At 47.3% G+C, this 17,373-nt stretch overlaps 1 protein-coding gene across 3 annotated transcripts in view; it reads right to left on the bottom strand.

The window, feature by feature from the left end:
* Window positions 1-15,324: 15,324 nt before the first annotated feature.
* The window catches only part of LOC121097272 (BCL-6 corepressor-like protein 1), a 28,161-nt gene continuing 26,112 nt past the window's right edge, over window positions 15,325-17,373 (bottom strand). The window contains exons 7-8 of one of the 3 annotated variants that reach the window (XM_040614063.1): window positions 16,272-16,419; window positions 15,325-15,427 (exon numbers count right to left, since the gene is read on the bottom strand). In XM_040614063.1, coding sequence (XP_040469997.1) covers window positions 16,360-16,419 — 60 coding nt within the window. In that variant the 3' untranslated portion in view covers window positions 15,325-15,427; window positions 16,272-16,359. Of the gene's footprint in view, window positions 15,428-15,928; window positions 16,004-16,271; window positions 16,420-17,373 lie in introns of those variants that run through there. The other 2 variants (XM_040614064.1, XM_040614065.1) reach the window with 2 other exon arrangements.

Raw genomic sequence — 17,373 nt, 5'->3', positions numbered from 1 at the left:
GAGTAGACCTTACGCCCTGCTGTTCCTTGCCTTTTTAATGTTAGTGCGTTCCATCCTAGGGATTTTAAAAGAATGGCTTTTAAAGCAGCTTTTCCCAGCAAGCCAGATGTTGGATGAGTCACACTGGAATAAGGGGAGGGGAGTCTGCGGTGTATCCCTGTGGCGCATCACTTTAAGATAGTGCAGTGCACTCTAGGGCAAATAAAAGAACAGCAAATCAGGAGAGTTCAGCTGCTGTGGCTATTTACCGTACAGCAACTTCAGTTCAAGCCATGCTGATAGTTCTTGTAATGCCTTAAATCAAACAACAGCTATCTGTGGTCTCAAGGTAAGACATCCTAAACATCTGCTGGTTTCCAGGCTTGAAACATTGCAGCTGCCTTACCTGAAGGAAACGTTACTGTTAGCGTACCAGGAATCTTGGTGCTACTGTCATGTGACATTTTCACTAAGGAACTAAGTGACTAGAGATTGTCACCTCACAAAACACTGAACAACTCCCTCTGGCAAAGATCCACTTTCAAGTACTTTGCAAAACATTGTGGTTATTATATTTTTCAGTTCCTTACACTGGCCGCAGAAATCCAGCCACAGGCTATTCAGTTTTATGCTTTACCAGCCTCAGGACTTCTCTCAGGACAGCTGGCAGTGACAGGAGAAGTCACATCGGTGTCTCCTCCAGCAGTCCCCTCATCCAAGCTGTCCTGGCACTGCTCCTGCTGACACATGCTTTGGCCTATGAGAAAGACCAACAGATGTGAACATAATGGAAGAAACCAAATAATCCCACAAAGCAAAGAGTTCATTTCTGGATGTTCAGGGTTTGGTACTGAAGGGCACAAGCTATTCCAGACTTGTGTCTTCACCATCAGGTACTCCCTATGCCAACACAACAAAGGTTTCCACTGGCACTGGCCAACTGAAAGAGCTGGTATGAGGCATGTTTCATCTAATTGGCAACTGACTGTCACTTTTCCATCATTTGTCCTTCCTCCTCCAGTTTCCTACTATAAGTGCCCAGTTTCCAAACTTCACTCCAAAAGTTAAAGTCTTGCTGTACCTTACGTCCTCACTCATCTCCAAGATCAATGTCAATTTGGCAGGCTGCAATGCGCACTGCAAAGAAAACCTTGGAAGCCACTCTTGCTGTGATCAGTCCAAATACACTTGCGTTTAAAGAATATGAGTAATTGCGCCGAGTTACCATGCCATTACCAAGTAACAGAGCTCCCATGGATCACGTCACAGTATTTTGTGCTTGGGTCACTCCTGCAAGGCAGTATCATCTTCAAAATCTGCTCCGCAGATTCTCCTGGCGGGGCAGAAGGAGTAATGAAGGCATAAGAAGCACATTCTGTCCTTACGGTGGAAATTCATTAATAAGCCCTCATCACGCATGAGCAACGACAGTAAGGATACCAACCTTTGAAGACACTGCTTTTGTCTGGGAGAAGCAAAATGTCTCATACACACACACACACACACCCCCACACACCCCCAAGAGTCTCTTGTTTATGTGTTCTTAAACCTTGGGTGTTCCCCTTACCTTCTCAAATGGCTCTGTAAATGTCAATATTTAGGCCTGCCGAACTGCCTTTGTCTTGGGAAACAAAAAGAAGACAGAAGCAGCAGGACTTCCCTTGTATTTTAACCATAACAGTTCTCTCAGGTGCCTCAATGATCACATACCACAGTAGCATGTTCCTATCCCTATTGTTACCTGTAAAAGCCACCAGAATGTGAAAAGCAAAGGCATTTGAAATGATCTACAAGGTGTCCAGACTGGAAAGCTTCAAGGAGGCTCTCAGCCTGGGAACACCTCTTTTCAAAGCCTATTTCCCAGAGAAGAAGCTGTGGCTGTCCAGATCAGGACGTAACACAAATGCCTGCTGGGAAGCGTGTAGGATGAGAGAGAAGGAAGGTTACGCCACCACTGTGATCTGAGACACAAGAAATAGCTATCTAGCCATTTTGAACATAGGTTGTTGTTCCTCTCCCCTGAGTTGGTGGTTTGGAGGCAGAACAAGCCTGTTGAGCCCTTTGCTCTTCATTCAAAGCCGTGGCGGAACAGTGCAGAGAGGCTTTAGCTCTGGGGAGCTGGAATCGAGCTCACTGCAGTGAAGGGTCACTCCTGGGCACTGTTCAAGCCCATTCCTGTGACTGTGCTGAGCCCAGTGACAGCAGGGCTGGGGCAATCATTCACACACTTCTTTTTTTTTTTTTTTAATACATTGTCGTGGTTTAACTTTGGCCAGCAACCAAGCACCGTGCAGCCACTTTCTCACTGTCCCCCACCCAAAGGGATGGGAAGGAGGATCGGGAAGGAATGTAAAACGGGTTGAGATAAACCCAGTTTAATAGGTAAAGCAAGAGCCACACACGCAAACAAAGCAAGGAATTCATTCACTGCTTTCCTTCGTCAGGCAGCTGTTTGGCCATCCCCAGGAAAGCAGGGCTCCATCACGCATAACGGTTACTCGGGAAGACAAACGCCATAATGCCGGTTGTACCCCCCTTCCTTCTTCTCCCCCCAGTTTATATACTCAGCATGACGTCATATGGTACGGAATACTTCTTTGGCTAGCTTGGGTCACCTGTCCTGGCTGTGCCCCAGTTTCCCGTGCCCCTCCAGCCCTCTTGCTGGCAGGGCCTAAGGAACTGAAAAGTCCTTGATTTAGCATAAACATCACCCAGCAACAGCTAAAAACATCAGTGTGCTATCAACATTGCTCTCACACCAAATCCAAACCACAGCACTGCACCAGCTACTAAGAAGAAAATTCACTCTATCCCAGCTGAAACCAGGAGAGAAGCCCAGCACTGGACACAGCACTGCAGGTGCAGCCTCTCCAGGGCAGAGCAGAGGGCACCCCAGGCAGCCCTGCAGACACATTGGGTGCCTTTGTGCAAGCCACAGAGTGCCACCACTGCAGTGCGATGAGCTCTGTCCTCCCTCTACCCAGCAGATGCAGAGCAGCCCAGGCACAAAAGGCACATCACACCACGGTCTCCATTCGTGCGCCTGCATTCTCAGGCTGCTGCGTTTTCTCTCCACCAAGCTGTACTCACCCCCTGGGTGATCCACTCAGGGAACACACCAAGCAGTTTCACAGGGGTCCTGTCAGCAGCACCTTGTCATTCCTGGAGATCTCCTTCATGCCCACCAAAGGCCCTCAGGGGCAGCAGATATCTTCAGGCCTGAAGAGAGCTTTGCAAGCTGGTGTTTCCAATGTCTAATGAGGGCAGACAGGGTCTCCACAGGTCTCACAGAGCTTTCTGGACCCTGGAAGCCCCGGCAGCTGGTGCTGCTTGGGCTCCTTGTTGCCTTTACTAATAAGAGCAGTGACATTTTCTTGTTTTTGTTGGTTTTCTTTTTAATTTTTTTCTTTTTGCTTGCCTTTAACTTTTTTACTTTTTTTTTTTTTTTTTGTCCCTTAGGCATCTTCAGAGCAGTAATACAAGTCAAATAAGGAAGCACTCTGTCCAGGTCATCTTACAGACAAGATGCCTTCACAAAAGGAGCCTCTTGGGGCACAGGGATTCTTCAGCCACATTCACCCAAGTGAGCCTGCTGACTGCAGCGTTTTGAGAAGCATAATGGAATGCCATGTGCCCAAGCACAAGAGCTGTAGCTGAAGCGTGTGAGTGAGGAACGGCAGCAGAGGCACACCCTGCTTGACATCCAGCTGCTGGGATCCTTCACTTCCCTGGGTGGCATTGGGTGCTGCCCGCAGGTGTTCCCTGCAGCCTGACCCTGCAGCCAACTCAGCAGGGAGGGAACTTTGTACCTACGCCTGTCGGATGCCAGCTGCAGGAACAGCCCTGAAGGAGACTTGGAGCAAAGCTGCCTTTGTCCTGGATGGCGAGGTCATGGTGTGACAGCGAGATCCAGCACTGCACTGGTAGCTGGCCTAGGGAAAAGGTGCTGGAGCCCCGCTGGTCCTGCCATGGCAGGGGCAAAACTGGCTGCTCCCAGCAGGGCAGGGGCAAGGCAAGATGCCCTGAGCAGGGCAGGGACAAAACTCAGTGCCCCAAGCTGGGCAGAAGCAAAGCTCACCATCCCGATTGAGGCATGGGCATAAAGAGCCCCCTGCACGGGGCAAGAGTATACCCAGGTACCCTGTGCAGAGAAGGGGCAAAAGCAGCCTCCCCAGGCAAGAGAGGGGGAACACCAGCCATCCCCAGAGGCACGTGATGATAAAAGCCACCCAAGCAAGGCTGTGGCCAAACTGGATGCCCCACGTATCTTGGTGTATCTTGGGGGACAGATGAAATTCTTTGGCAGTGAACCTGTACGAGCCCAGGTGCTTTGCTACACGAGCATCACAGATGCAGTCCTGTACCTGGGACCAGTGGAAAAGAAACCCTCTAGCAACGTGACTGTGCCAGCCACAGCTGTGCACGGGCAGCTTACAGCCCTGAGCGGGTGTTCACTTCTTTGGCTGTGTGGCACAGGGAAGAGGTGGGAGCTGTGCTGGCGGTTAGTCCCTTTGCCAGCAGCACGTGGGGAAGCCCAGCGGCATCGGCTGCCGGCTTCAGGGGAGGTGCCCAGGCCGGGGCGGCTGCGTGGCCACCTTGTCTCCCCGTGCAGCCCCGTGTCACAAAGGGGCAGTGATGTGGCACCCACCCGGAACTTGTGACCTCACCAGGCCAGGGCTTGACATCCTGAGCAGCGGGCTAGTGAAAGCCAGTTGGGCTGAGCTGCCCTTCGGGTAACTCATCTCCTTCATTGTCTGCTTGTGTGGTTACCTGTTTCCAAGCATTTATCATTTACTGCTGACTGCTCCTCAGCTTCCACCCTCTTTCAAAGGTAATTATGGTGTGACTTTTGGGAGAGATCCTAGAGGAGGTAGGTAGGGGATAAAAGTGTATACTGGTCTCTACCTCCCAAGCTGTGTGCTGGGGTCTTCCTCCTTTCTAGGCTGGTCAGACAGGCGCTGTGGGTAGAGTTCCTGTTTGCTAATTCTTATTTCTTTGCCATAGTCTAGGCTACGGAAGTAGGGAGGTCTTGAGCCCAGCCTAGACTGACCAGAAGCCCACCTTGAACTGAAGGAGCAGGAAGGAAGAATGAAAAAGGAGCCCGGCATAGGCAGCTGTTAAAGCAGCGGCCAAAAGCTGGTCACTCCTGCAGACAAGGTGGAAGAGGGTGGGCTGGAGAGCTGGGGGGCTCTGCTGCTAATGGTAGCCACAGGCAGTTACCACTGGAACACTTTTGATGGCGAGTGCTGGTCTGTGTGTTTCGTTTGTGTTTGGTTTTAATGATTTTGTTGAGCTCCAGTGATTTCATTGCAATCAGGTGACGGGATTGGCGCTGATCTTCTCTTTCTGGAGAGCGTCCTGACATCCTTGGTCAGCTTTCCCCTCTGTCCCTGAGAGGAGCAACGGCTGCAATGGAAAATGACTCCCGTGAGTAACGGCTTCACCAGCAGGCTTGGGCTTTGTGAACGCCCAAATGCAATGGGCACGGCTGGTGCTCCATCCCTGAATACTGATGTGCTGACAACCTCGAGGGAATTCCAGGGTGTTTCCTGAGAGCAGCCAGACCTACCCAGGGCGTTTCGATTGGGCACAGGAAAACACATTTGGTCACTCCTCTGCCATTCTATACAAGCCTTTGAATGATGACATTGCTAGTAGAATGACCTGAGGTCAGTAGGGTTCCCTTCTGGGCTAGGTGCTTGCTTGTTTTCATCAAGTTACAGCCAGCAAAAGGGAAGACTTGACCTGATAATGCAAGACTCTAGAGGGAAAGACAGGTAGCCCAAGCCCAGAAATCAGAGTGTGGGTTTGTTGGACTTCCAGCAAAGTAAGCAGGTGAACAGACGATTTTCCAAAATGTTTTCCTCACCAGTGAATTCCAGTGGCAGTGTTGGGCTTCCCGCAATGTTTCTGGCTTGGGGGTTGGAGCTGGTTGTCCTGGGTGCGCCTGCAGACAACTCAACTTTTCAAATATGTTTTTGCGCAACAGTACCGTCTCAACTCTTCTCAAACATCATTTCCCTGCAGTGGTTGCCAATGGAATGGCTCTGCCACAAAGGATCCTCTTTCCCCCAGAGAAGATTTGCATGGAGTGGCAGCAAAGACAGAGAGCTGGAGCAGGCCTCTGGAACGCAGGCACTACGTGCTTTGTCAACGTTGTCCTGCAGTGCCTGACATACACCCCACCTCTTGCCAGTTACCTGCTCTCTCGAGAGCACAGCGGCTCCTGTGAGTATTTATAGGAACATCTCCTTGTCAATCTGTCGGGCACTTCCCAAGGACCCCCAGAACCTGGAATTAGAGGCAGGTGAAAAGTAGCCTTTCTTTGTCAGCTGCTCCCAAGTTAGTGTTCTTGGAACACTCAAGCCTGGAAGCTGCTTGTCGTATCGAGGTGTGTGCACTGTCAGAAAGATGCCTCCTTCTAGCCCTGGGTGTCGTTCCCTATTCCTGCAAGTTAAACTCTCTGCTGGTTGCACAGAAAATTTCTGTCAGTGAAGCTCTCAAGAAAGTTTACTGTGCACTAAGATGTCCTGGGCTTGTGGGGCACCTTGGGAGGAGTGGAGGCTGTTCTTAGAACTCCAAGATCTCCATGAGGTTACCCATTGCTATGGGTATTTTTCTAACCTGAGAAGCTTGCTCCCCTTCCTCGCTCTTCAGGTCGTCAGCAAGGCTTCTGCATGATGTGCATCATGGAAGCACATGTTAACGAAGTCTTGCACATGCCAGACAGCGCCATCATGCCCACGGCCATCATCAACGCCCTCCCGCGTAAGTCATCCCAGGTGCTTTGACACGTTATCCTCTGTTATTATAGGACTGAAGTACTAACTTCTTCTTTTTTAGAAATAGGAGAATGTTTCAAGCTTGGCATGCCAGGGGACGCCTGTGAATTCTTCCGCTGTATTGTAATTGCCATGCACAGGGCTTGTATGAGTGGACACAGCGAGTAAGCACAATCTCAAACTACCTTTCAGTGTTCCCAAGCCTTTTGGTCTCCTTGATGTATCCCCATCAAGGAAACCCTACGCCCAGGGCTTCCAGACAAAGGAAAACTCTTGGAGGAGGTAACTCTCTGCCTTCCCATTTCCTTCCAGCTGGGACATCTCTACTCAAGCAACTACCATCATCCATCAAATATTTGGGGGCTTTATGAGATCCAGAGGTATGTTTCCACAACCATTGCTCTCCTTGGACTCATCTGTGCCCTGCTGTCTGCCTGTGAGAAAGAGATGAGCGTGTGGCTGGCTCTAGTAGGGATGAAGAGCATCAACCAGCACAGTCAGTCGACTTCCCCTATTGCTGAGCATTTCCATTTGCCTTCCAGTCACGTGCTGCAGCTGCAATGCCGTTTTTGATTCCTGTTTGTCCTTCCTGGATATTTCTTTGGATATCAAAGTAAGAGAGTTTGTCACTGTGCTTCAAGGCGTCCGAAGCCCCTTGTAGCTTTCTAGAATCAACACAGTTATCTTAAAAATGTCTGCTGTGAACACAAGAGAGCTCGGTGGGGGGTGGGAAGTGGTATGGATGGTGTCCTTCTGCAAAGGCCATGGCAGTGGTCTCCCTTGGAGGTGCTGGCTTTAAGCTGCACAAGCATGCATTATCCCCTCTGCACCCCTGAGGGACTCTCAGCCTTCTTCTCTTTGCCCTCCCTCAACATCCATCTGGCTCCTAGGCTGATGGCTCGTGTTGTTTTCATTACTGATGACCCTGCACACCGTCAGTAGCTGAAGTGAGCGGTGGCACGGTGAGGTAGCTCTTCGTAATGCCAGGAACCTCTGGGAAATGAGGGAAATGTTTGGCATCATACCCTCTTTCCATCTCCCTCTGGCCATGGTTTGCAGGGTCACGGTGGGTCTCCTCAGCAGCAGCCACCTGCGTCTTGTGGGCAACTCCTCCTGAGTGCTTGGGCGAGGGCATTTCCCCCAGCTCAGAGCTCTCCTTTCTCACCCCTCCAGGCAGCCTCATCTGTCACCGCGGCTCTGGAGAACTTTGTGAAACCTGAGCAACTGGGTGGTGAAAACAGCTTTCCATGTAGCAAGTAAGATGATTACTGACAACCGATTAATACTTGTTCCTGCGTGAAAGTGCTGCGTGTCATCGAGCAGAAGTAGCTTCAATGCACAATCATGAGAGACAACTATTTTTTTCATATGGCCTTATGGTACTGAAGAGTCTTAGCATAGCGTAAGGATGTGCGAGACAGGAAAGGTTGTCTGGCCGCCTTGGGGCAAGACAGGGTGCTTTTCAGCACTTGGCTCTCTGCTTGGTTTCAAGGTGTGACAAGATGGTTACAGCCTTCAAGAAGGTTACAATCGATCGCGTGCCCAGGGTTCTCACGCTGCGACTGAACATAGCTGATGCCACTGGCGAGAAGATCCACAAGGTGTGTACGCAAGTGGAGGGCAACTCTTTCTCTTCCTGGAGCAGATTTGCTAAACCAGGGCACTCTGTCACAAACTGTTCAGGTGGAGCTTCTCATGTTCCCTTCTGGGGAGAGGAGAGCTCCCGTGGGAAGGCAAGCATATACTCCGCCCTGACCAAGCTGTTTCGGCCAAGGACAGTCTCTTGCCACCAATGCCACCAGCATGATGTCTTGCTTCAGGGAAAACCGAGTGTTGATGAGCCCCAAGGATGTATTTCTACACTGCTGGCCTCTGGTCTTGGCTGGATATTTCATGTAGTATTCCAGGATCCTTCCTGAGCCCTCTCGGTCTCTCCGCAGTTTGTGCAGTACCCCCCGTGCTTTGATCTCCGGCCATACATATCTCAGGCAGCTGCAGAACGGCTCCATTATGCCTTATATGCTGTTGTGGTGCACATCGGTGACAGCTGTCGTCAAGGTCACTTTCTCTGCTACACAAAGGTAAAGAGCCACTTCCTTCGTAGCGGGGAGGAATGTGTGCTGGGGAAGGCAAACTTTGATGGCAGTGTTTCTGGTAGCCAAGGTTTTGGGGGAGAAGGTCTCCTTACCTGCTGGATGGGATTTGGGTTGGTGGACTCTTGCTTCTCCATTTTTCTGCCCGTGTTGTTCTGGAGAAACTATGCGGTTCATCTCCAGATGTCCTTGCCTTTCTTTGACAGGCCAGCAACGGGCTGTGGTACCAGATGAATGATGTGTCTGTGAATTGTTCCGACCTGAACACAGTTCTCAAGCAGCAAGCCTATTTGCTGTTTTATGTCAGGTAATAGGCAGTACTAAAACGTGTCCGGAATGCATTTCCTTTTCCCGGTTTTGCTGTTTTTTCTTCTGATCCTACTGAGTCTGTCTTAGGAGACAGTGACTACCTGCATCATCCAGTGCTGATGCATGTGAACTACCCCCCACCAGTCCTTACCTTCCCTTGCTGGGCTTTGGGCTGCTGCCCTGATGTAAACTGCTCCTTGTCTGCTATCGGTAGCTGGCCGATAGACAGAAGAGTACGTGAAGGGGGCCTACAGGGAAGATGGAGAGGGACTCCTTATCAGGGAGTGTAGTGGTAGGGCGAGGGGCAGCAGTTTTAAACTTAAGGAGGGTAGATGCAGAGTCAGTATTACAAGAATTTGTTTACGGTGAGGGTGGAGAGACACTGGAAGAGGTTACCCTGAGAAGCTGTGCATGCTCCCTCCCTGGAAGTCTTCAAGGACAGGTTGGATGGGGCTTTGAGCAACCTGGTCTACTGGAAGGTGTCCTGGCCCGTATCAGGTGGTCGGAACTAGATGATCATTAAGGTTCCTTCCAACCCAAACCCTTCGGTGATTTTATGATTCTATGAAATGGAGGCCATGGTGCATAGGAAGACAAGGTCTTGCTGTGACAGGGGTAGACCCGGTGGGAAGACCCCAAATGAATTTCCCATTTGTAGACTTGACATGACTTCTCACTGTCATAGAAACCGTTCCAAGTAAATGAGTGAGCCCCAGTGAAAGCTGCAAGAGCAGCCCTAAACAGACATAACTTTTTTTTTCCTTTTTTTTTCTTTCCCCTCCCCCAGATGCTCTGATGTGAAAACTGGTCAGCAGACTTCATCCTCATCTGCGCTATCATATGCCTGCTCATATGAAGCCTAGAGATGAACAAAGGAGGGGAGAAGTTAGGGAAGACTTCATTGTAACTTCAGGGATCAGTTGATGGGCGGAACTTGTCTTCTCCCACACAGGGATGGCTACCAAGCAAGAACTTTATTATGTGACCAACGCACGCTAGCTGTTGTTAGCTGTATGGTTTTCAGCTTGTTTTGCAGTCAGTGTGCTATCACCAGCAACCTTTGAACCTTATTCTACCACAAACTTGTACATTGGATAATAAAAGCCTTCAGCTGAAGTCCATGTTTTGTATAAATCCTCAGAGATTTGAGTAGTCAATACACGGGATTTGACTCAGTGACGCTGTCAGCGGGGCTCCCTGAAAAGGTTGGTCGAATCACCCCCTGATACGGTGGGCTGTCAAAGCGCGGATGGTGGGCAGGCTGGTCAGGCACAAGGGTCTCGTCTTTCCTGGGAAACCGACGGGCTGATCAAATAGAAAGGGCTCGAGGAAACCTCACTTCTTAACATGACACCCCCTCAAGTTCCAAATGCCCCCATATGCAATTCCTTCCTCCATTTTCCAAATGACGCTGAAGGAACTGGGGGAAAAATGTACTCAAATCTCAGTAACCGAGATGATTTTCACAGAATCACAGAACGGTCGGGGTCAGAAGGCACCTCTGGAGATCACCTAGTCCAACCCCCTGCTAAATCAGGTTCAGCCAGAGCCGGTTGAACAGAATGACATCCAGGTGGGCTCCGAATATCTCCAAGCGGAGAAACTTTTACTTGAATGTGAACAGTCTTGGGGAAGGTAGTAAAAACGCCTTCCAAACCTTTCCTCTTATGTCACAGACTTGTTTTGCAAACATCTGCACAGCAGCAGCGGTTGCCATGGCTATCTCCTCCTGGAGATAACATTCACAGAGACCAAAACTCTCACCCTGCCTGAGGCTTGCTTCTTCTCACTCTCCCTCTCAAAGCCCCCAGACCGAATTCCCAGTGCTATTTTCTTTTTAAAAGAAAGGTCAACCAAACAGCCACCTGCAGCAAAACCAGGTGGAAGAGGCTTGCTTTGAACCAGACGTCAGGAGTTTCCCTACGCTGCAGCTCAGTCCATGGGCCATGTGGTCCATATGGAGGTACCGTCCAGATCACTGGGTTATCCTTAGGTCCATTTCAGATTTCACAAACTGGCAAGGCATTTTTACTTGCACACTACAAATAACCCTTACACCAATACAGCTACAAGTATAACAGCAGTTACAGAATGCTGTGCAGGAAGTTTCAGAAATTGTAGCCACATAGGGTAGATGCTCCTGATCTGGCTCTGGTCAAGCTGGGATGAGCACTGGGAACCACAGAACTTGGCCAGCACTCGGTCTATTAGGAAGCAGGTTAAATGAGGCAAAGGAGAAGCTCACAACTCTGCTGAGCTGGGTTCTTGGCACCAAGGTACCTCTGTGACACCTTCACTGTGCTGCAGTGTAAACTTGGCCTGCGATTTTCAAAAATTGAAGATCCATCTTTAAAATGCAGCTCCTTGGACAATAAAACTGTTGTGTCAAACAAGCACACGCACCCCTCACCAATGGTGTTTTGGGTTTTTTCTTCATACCTTTGCTGCTTCGGCACAAGCCAGCAGTACAGAGGGCTTAGGATACAGCTACGAAATGTGGCTTCTGTTTTGGGAGCTCTAACTAAACGTGCAATGGACAGTCTTTAAGTTGGGAAAGCTTACAAAAAGCTTAAAACCAAATAAAATACAGCACTTCTTTCATTTTTATAGAACTCTTTAGATTTGTATGTTTTATGTAGAAATGAGAAATCGGGGGTTAGTCATGCTTTTTACGCTGTCTAAAGGCTTTATTCAGCAGTGCCTCCCCTGTCCATTGAGAGGAGGTTGTGTCCATCTTTTTTCAGATTCTCTGTAGCTGGAAGAAGCTTTTTTGCCAGCCACTGCAGACGAGTTTTCCTAAAAGGCACAATTGGTCCATTTAAGTATTCCTTCAGCATGATAATGATTTCAAAACTGCGCCTGCTGGTCTGAACCTGGATTTCATGTTCTAGTTCCCCCCAACAAAATAAATATAACGTTCTTTTCTGTAGCTGCCGCATTGCAACAGGGTCTCCAGGAAGGGATTCTGCATCCAGCCCATCATAAAGAATCACACAGAACTCAAGAGAGTATTTTAAGACCAACACGCTCTACACTGATTATACACCTCAGTGGTGAAGATGAGAATGAGGAGTACAATGAAGAGGAAGAGAACTGTAAACCGTTTTTTTCTTTCTTTTACAAGGAAGAAGAATGGTGGGGGTTTTTCAACTTCTGCAATGCACTGCACAAATGATTTCTTAAAATAAGCATTACATTTCTAGAAAAGAGCTGTCAACAAGTTTTTGAAATAGTTTGCCACTAATCTTCAAAATATTGGAGCTGATAGCCACCAGCTGTAGCTGACGCAGTCTTTTCTAATTCCTGTGAAATGCCTAGCTGCCTATTTCCATAGTGGTATCATTCCTAAATCTCCATTTCTTTAAAGAGAGTTTAAAATGGGATCCACCAATCAGGTGATCAGGTCCACAATTCAGATGGTCATCAAAGAGTCTGCAAAATTTCTCAAACTTCAGGTACTTCTTTATGGGAAGCATACTCTTTGCTACTTTAATAGAATGTGTATGTGTAGGTGCAGGTATTTACAAAGAGGCATTTTGTAAAACATTAGTTAAAACGTTGACTGTCTCTCACTTAGAGATGAGAGATTCTGAGGGAAGGAATGGATTGCACGTTCCCAGAGAGCGAAAGCGAGAGAACACCCTGCTCCCACGCGTTCCCTCCGTAAATGCCTGTGCTAGTTCTCAGGCAGCCCCAAGCTGCTTTTCACATCCCCCCTGCCCTTCAGGCTGGCTGGCAGGGCTGCCTGTTAGCACTCCCTCACTGCCTTTCAAGCTGCGTAAGCCCCAATCCCGTCAACAAGACAAACGGGAGGGCTTTGCTATCCTTATTATCCTCAACGGAGACAGGGAAGGAGCACTCATGTCACCAGCTCTGCTGGCAGGCATCACAGGACAGCAGGTCTGAGCAGAGGTTTTGTGTCAAGCCCTCCCTGGGGACACGTTGATCCCAAAGGTTTCCTTTTGGGTGTCAAAGGGTGATTGCTTAGAAAAGGAGCGCTGAGGATGGCTTTGGAATCATTTAAGATCAACAAAGAGTAGCTTCTGAGTACGTGTTGGGCCTGCAGTTCCATTGCACTTGGCAAGAGCTGCTGTTAAGGACTCCTTTTCCTGGAGCAGAGTTTGTGGGCAGACAAAAACCAACAGAAAATCCAGAACCAACAGAAAATTCTTAAATCCCTTGCTGAGGAATTATCAAAAGTTTGACTCCGTTTAGTGCTTCTGGGTCTGAAGCTGAATTTCAGCAAGCAAAAGCATCTGCGACAACTCTTAAGTTGTGTGTCCTTTTAATGCTGCAAAACATAAATAATGCTACTTGCATGCATCTCAGTTAAATGTACCGTGGCTAGCTTCTTCAACTAGTCTGGAGCTTAAAGGTCAGCTTCAAAATGCTGGCTGGTGTACTTTTTTCTAAACATAGCTTCAGTCCGCTTGGAAGAAAATGGGATTGGCTACACAAGTCTTGAGGCAAGGTAGAAACAAAGCCTATTTGTAGCCTAACGTGAGCGTCAAATAATAATTACCTGATCAACAGACTGACAACCTGGCTGAAGACAATGCTACCAAAGAGGATAAAGTACAGGCTATGATGATACAGTCTTGCTGTGAATACAACCCAGTCAAGTAACTGTCAGGTATGTTCTTTGAAGGTTATGGGAACATTGTAGAGATGTTTGTTTTAAGAAGATAGATACATGCATACATTTTCCTTTTTTTTTTTTTTTCTTTTACAAAAAACTTCTAGTTACATGAAAGACCCCTGGGATCCACATCCACCATCGAACATTTGTTTTCGTTGTGGAAACCCTGGCCACAATAGAAAGAACTGCCCAACAAAATGAGTCAGTTTGTGGGGCACTTCTGATGCTACTGAACATTTTAGGGTTTTTACCTTGGCATTTATGTGACAAAGACATGAACACTCCCAGTCAGAATTGTTTCTCTTGGGGTGAAATACAGAGGTTATATGGCAATGTTGCAAAGCCCTTCCAAATTCAAGGGAAGCCCGGAATTCTGAATTACAGCAAAGCAGTAGTTAAGTCACAGTGCAATTTGATGGCATCACATGAATTTATCAGGACACTTAAGCTTTTGAAAATACTTCAAGGACAAAATGCTTAGAAGTTTTTACGATGGCTGGACAAAAAGTGGGATGATGCAAAAAACAAGGGTTCCTTTTGTCACTTTTCACTAAGCTTGCAGAATGTAACTTATACAGAGATACTATAAAATGGTGCATAGGCACAGCATGTTAACCATAACTGAGGATGTGTGTCAAAGGTAAAGCCGTTGATTTGGTAACACATCTGTAGTGAGAATGATGTTGCTGTCTGCTGGGAGAGGGGGGGAAGAGAGTAAGACATTCTGCCCCTCTACCCCTTGCCCTTAACATATTCTTATCATGCTTGAGACAGATTTATTTTTTTTAATCTAGGAAGAAGGAGATTGAGTTCAAATCTCTATTCTGTGTGCTGCTTTTTAAAACCCCAGGGCATCTGTCCTTTTTGGAGTAAAACGGTGAGTCTAGCCTGTAGCAGGCCAGGGAAAGGCTGCTGAGTACTTCCTTCCCTTCGTTTTCTCCTGCCCTTTTTGACTGTGGCACTGAAGGCCACTGCTGCTTGGGAGCCCCCATCCCTAATACAACAGCCCAACATTCTTGTTGAAGCTGAGTAAGCTTGGTTTTGGTTAGCTAACGAATATGAAGTCGTTCTCCTGAAGCAAGTGGTGGAGTCATAGTATACTACCGTGTGTGGGTTAGTGTCCCACAACCCAGGGGAAAAGTGTCTGAACTGCAGCAGCTAGCAAACTAGTTGTCCGATACAACAGTTGAAGGGAAAGTCTGGCGCTTCCCCTGTTCCAGCCTTGTAGTCCTGCTACTTCTTGTTGTGCGTGGTGAGCATAAGGACCACTGAGCTGACTGGAATTGGCTGAAATAAGGACTGGTCGAGCTGACCAAACTTTTTTCTAGGTGAGTCTCCCCTAGAAAAAGACCATTACTATAGTCATAGAGCAAACACCCTAAAAATCATTCTTCTTGTTTAAGTTTTGTAAGAAATATATATATATATATATATATATATATAAAAATATAAAGAAATATTTATAGAACTGTATAGATCTGTGCTAGAAAACCTAGGACATCTACTTACAGGTAGTTCAGCAGAACTCCTTCTTACTGATTCAAAACAATCCATCCAAGACACAAGCTGAGGGAAAACTTCTGCTGTTTTTGAGTCGATTACTGTACTCTGGCAGCAGCACATTGCTGGAGACAGAAGAGGAGAATTAATGTCTTCTGGAAGAATACAGTGTCCAAAAGAAATGCAAACCCAGCATCACTAAATCTGCACCCCAATCCAGAATGTTAACTGTGTCCTCAGCAGCATCAAAACAGGTTTGCAAATGCATGAAATTTATAACTATTGCATGTATTATTGCGATGACATAATGAAAATAAAAGGCATACCCAGTGACTAATGTTCACTCTGATTGAATACTTATTTCCATTGAATTTTAAACTCATTGGGTAAAAAACTTGCTCAACTTTTTTTTTTTCCTGGAAAGGATCCCTTTAGCAAGTGTTGTGACCATTCCTTAAATGGTTTTCAGTTCATCGGTTCCCCTAAAGAATTCTCCAGTTAACCTCATTCTATTATGCACGTGTGAAATATTTTTTTTCTTCCTAGCCTAGAGGTTTTCTTTTAACCTAAATGTAGATAGCTTAAATTGATATCACCTAGGCTCTTTTATCTTTACACTACTCTTTTCCAATAGCCATGATGTTTTGTTCGCCTCTCAGATGGGAAAAGTGTGTGGTTGTAGAATGGTAGTGCATTTTTGTCTGTGGGGCAAAAAAACAAGGGCGTATTGGAACCCCACGGTTACAGCTCTGAACGTTAAAGCTTGATCTGTTCAGGCATTCCTGCTTGGCAGCATTTAATCCTGGCACAGAAAGGGAATTCTGAAGTCCCTGCGTAGGTGATACTCAGTTCAGTTGAGTAGCTTAGCAGCAGGCTACTTCTAGATCTAACAAAAAAGAGTGAACAGAATAGTGATTTGAATTTGAAAAAAACAAGGAACGGACACACACCAGAATACAGTAGTATTACCCAGAAATCCTGTGTCTTTGCATCTCACGTACATTCTCATTGTTTCTTCACTCCTTTCCTGTTTGCACAGGTGAAATGGACCAGCACTTCATCTGCCAAGTTGTTTTTCTTCCCTTCCTCCTGAAGGGGAGGCAACTCCCTGAAACTCCTGGAGAGCAGATAGAGATAAGGCGCATTAGATGCGGGAGCTGGAGCAGTATCAGGAGACTGAGGCCTATGAAGTCTTTAGCAGGAGAGCACAAGACAGACAAAAAGGCAAATCACACAGACAAGGTATTGAATGGGACAAAAAGATGTGCCTGGAACAACAGAAGATTCCCAGCTGGCTGTGCAGACTGACTCTCATTTACAGCCTTTGATGTAAAGGCTTGTTAAAATGTGGATGCTCATCTCAGGGAGCTCATCTGTGGGCATGAAACAGAACATTTTGATTCCCGCAGATCCAGGTTTCATAAACATGGCATATAGCGATATACACTAGAAACAGCAATTGTCATCAGCAGTGGCCAAACCATTGTTAATTGTTCTCCATTGTTCTGTTATTGCTTGTTAAAGAAAATGTGTTTTGAATTAGGAAATTTAAAGTGCTGAAGCAGCTAAAGTGGCAGAACCAGGCCTCGTCCCCAGTATAGCCCTAATCCAAGCCTGGTTTAACACCCAGTCCAGTTAATCAGTGGGAGAACAGAGAAACAACAGATCATCCATTTGTGCACACAGGTGCACAATTTCTAGAAAAATTAGTAGATGTGACTAGGAATTGCTTGTTCAAAGACTAAGTGTGCTTGAAGGAGTGTGTGAGTTAAAGCTGGCAGAGATCACGATCCGAGGAGGAGCCTGGAACCCAGGCAGAGACTGGAACCGAATAGATCAATCAGCTGGGACAGGGCCAGGTGAGGGATTTGCAGAACTGACACGACCAAAGGAAACTTCTAAAACCTTCGGACATTGATTAATGATTTGGTAAGTTTATATAAGCCGTGCTGTATCCCTTTGCTCTGCCACTCGCTGGGGTGGTAGCCCAGCCCTGAGCTGTGATTAAAGCAAACCAAATTTAACAAAGTTGTGATTATACCAAACCAAAGCTGCCGGCAACTAGGTGAAA

The sequence above is a fragment of the Falco naumanni genome, chromosome 14, assembly GCF_017639655.2.
Source record: "Falco naumanni isolate bFalNau1 chromosome 14, bFalNau1.pat, whole genome shotgun sequence".
In the NCBI taxonomy this organism is placed as follows: Eukaryota; Metazoa; Chordata; class Aves; order Falconiformes; family Falconidae; genus Falco; species Falco naumanni.
The sequence above is the reverse complement of the archived record's forward strand: the minus strand, read 5'-3'. Positions and strand labels throughout refer to the sequence as shown.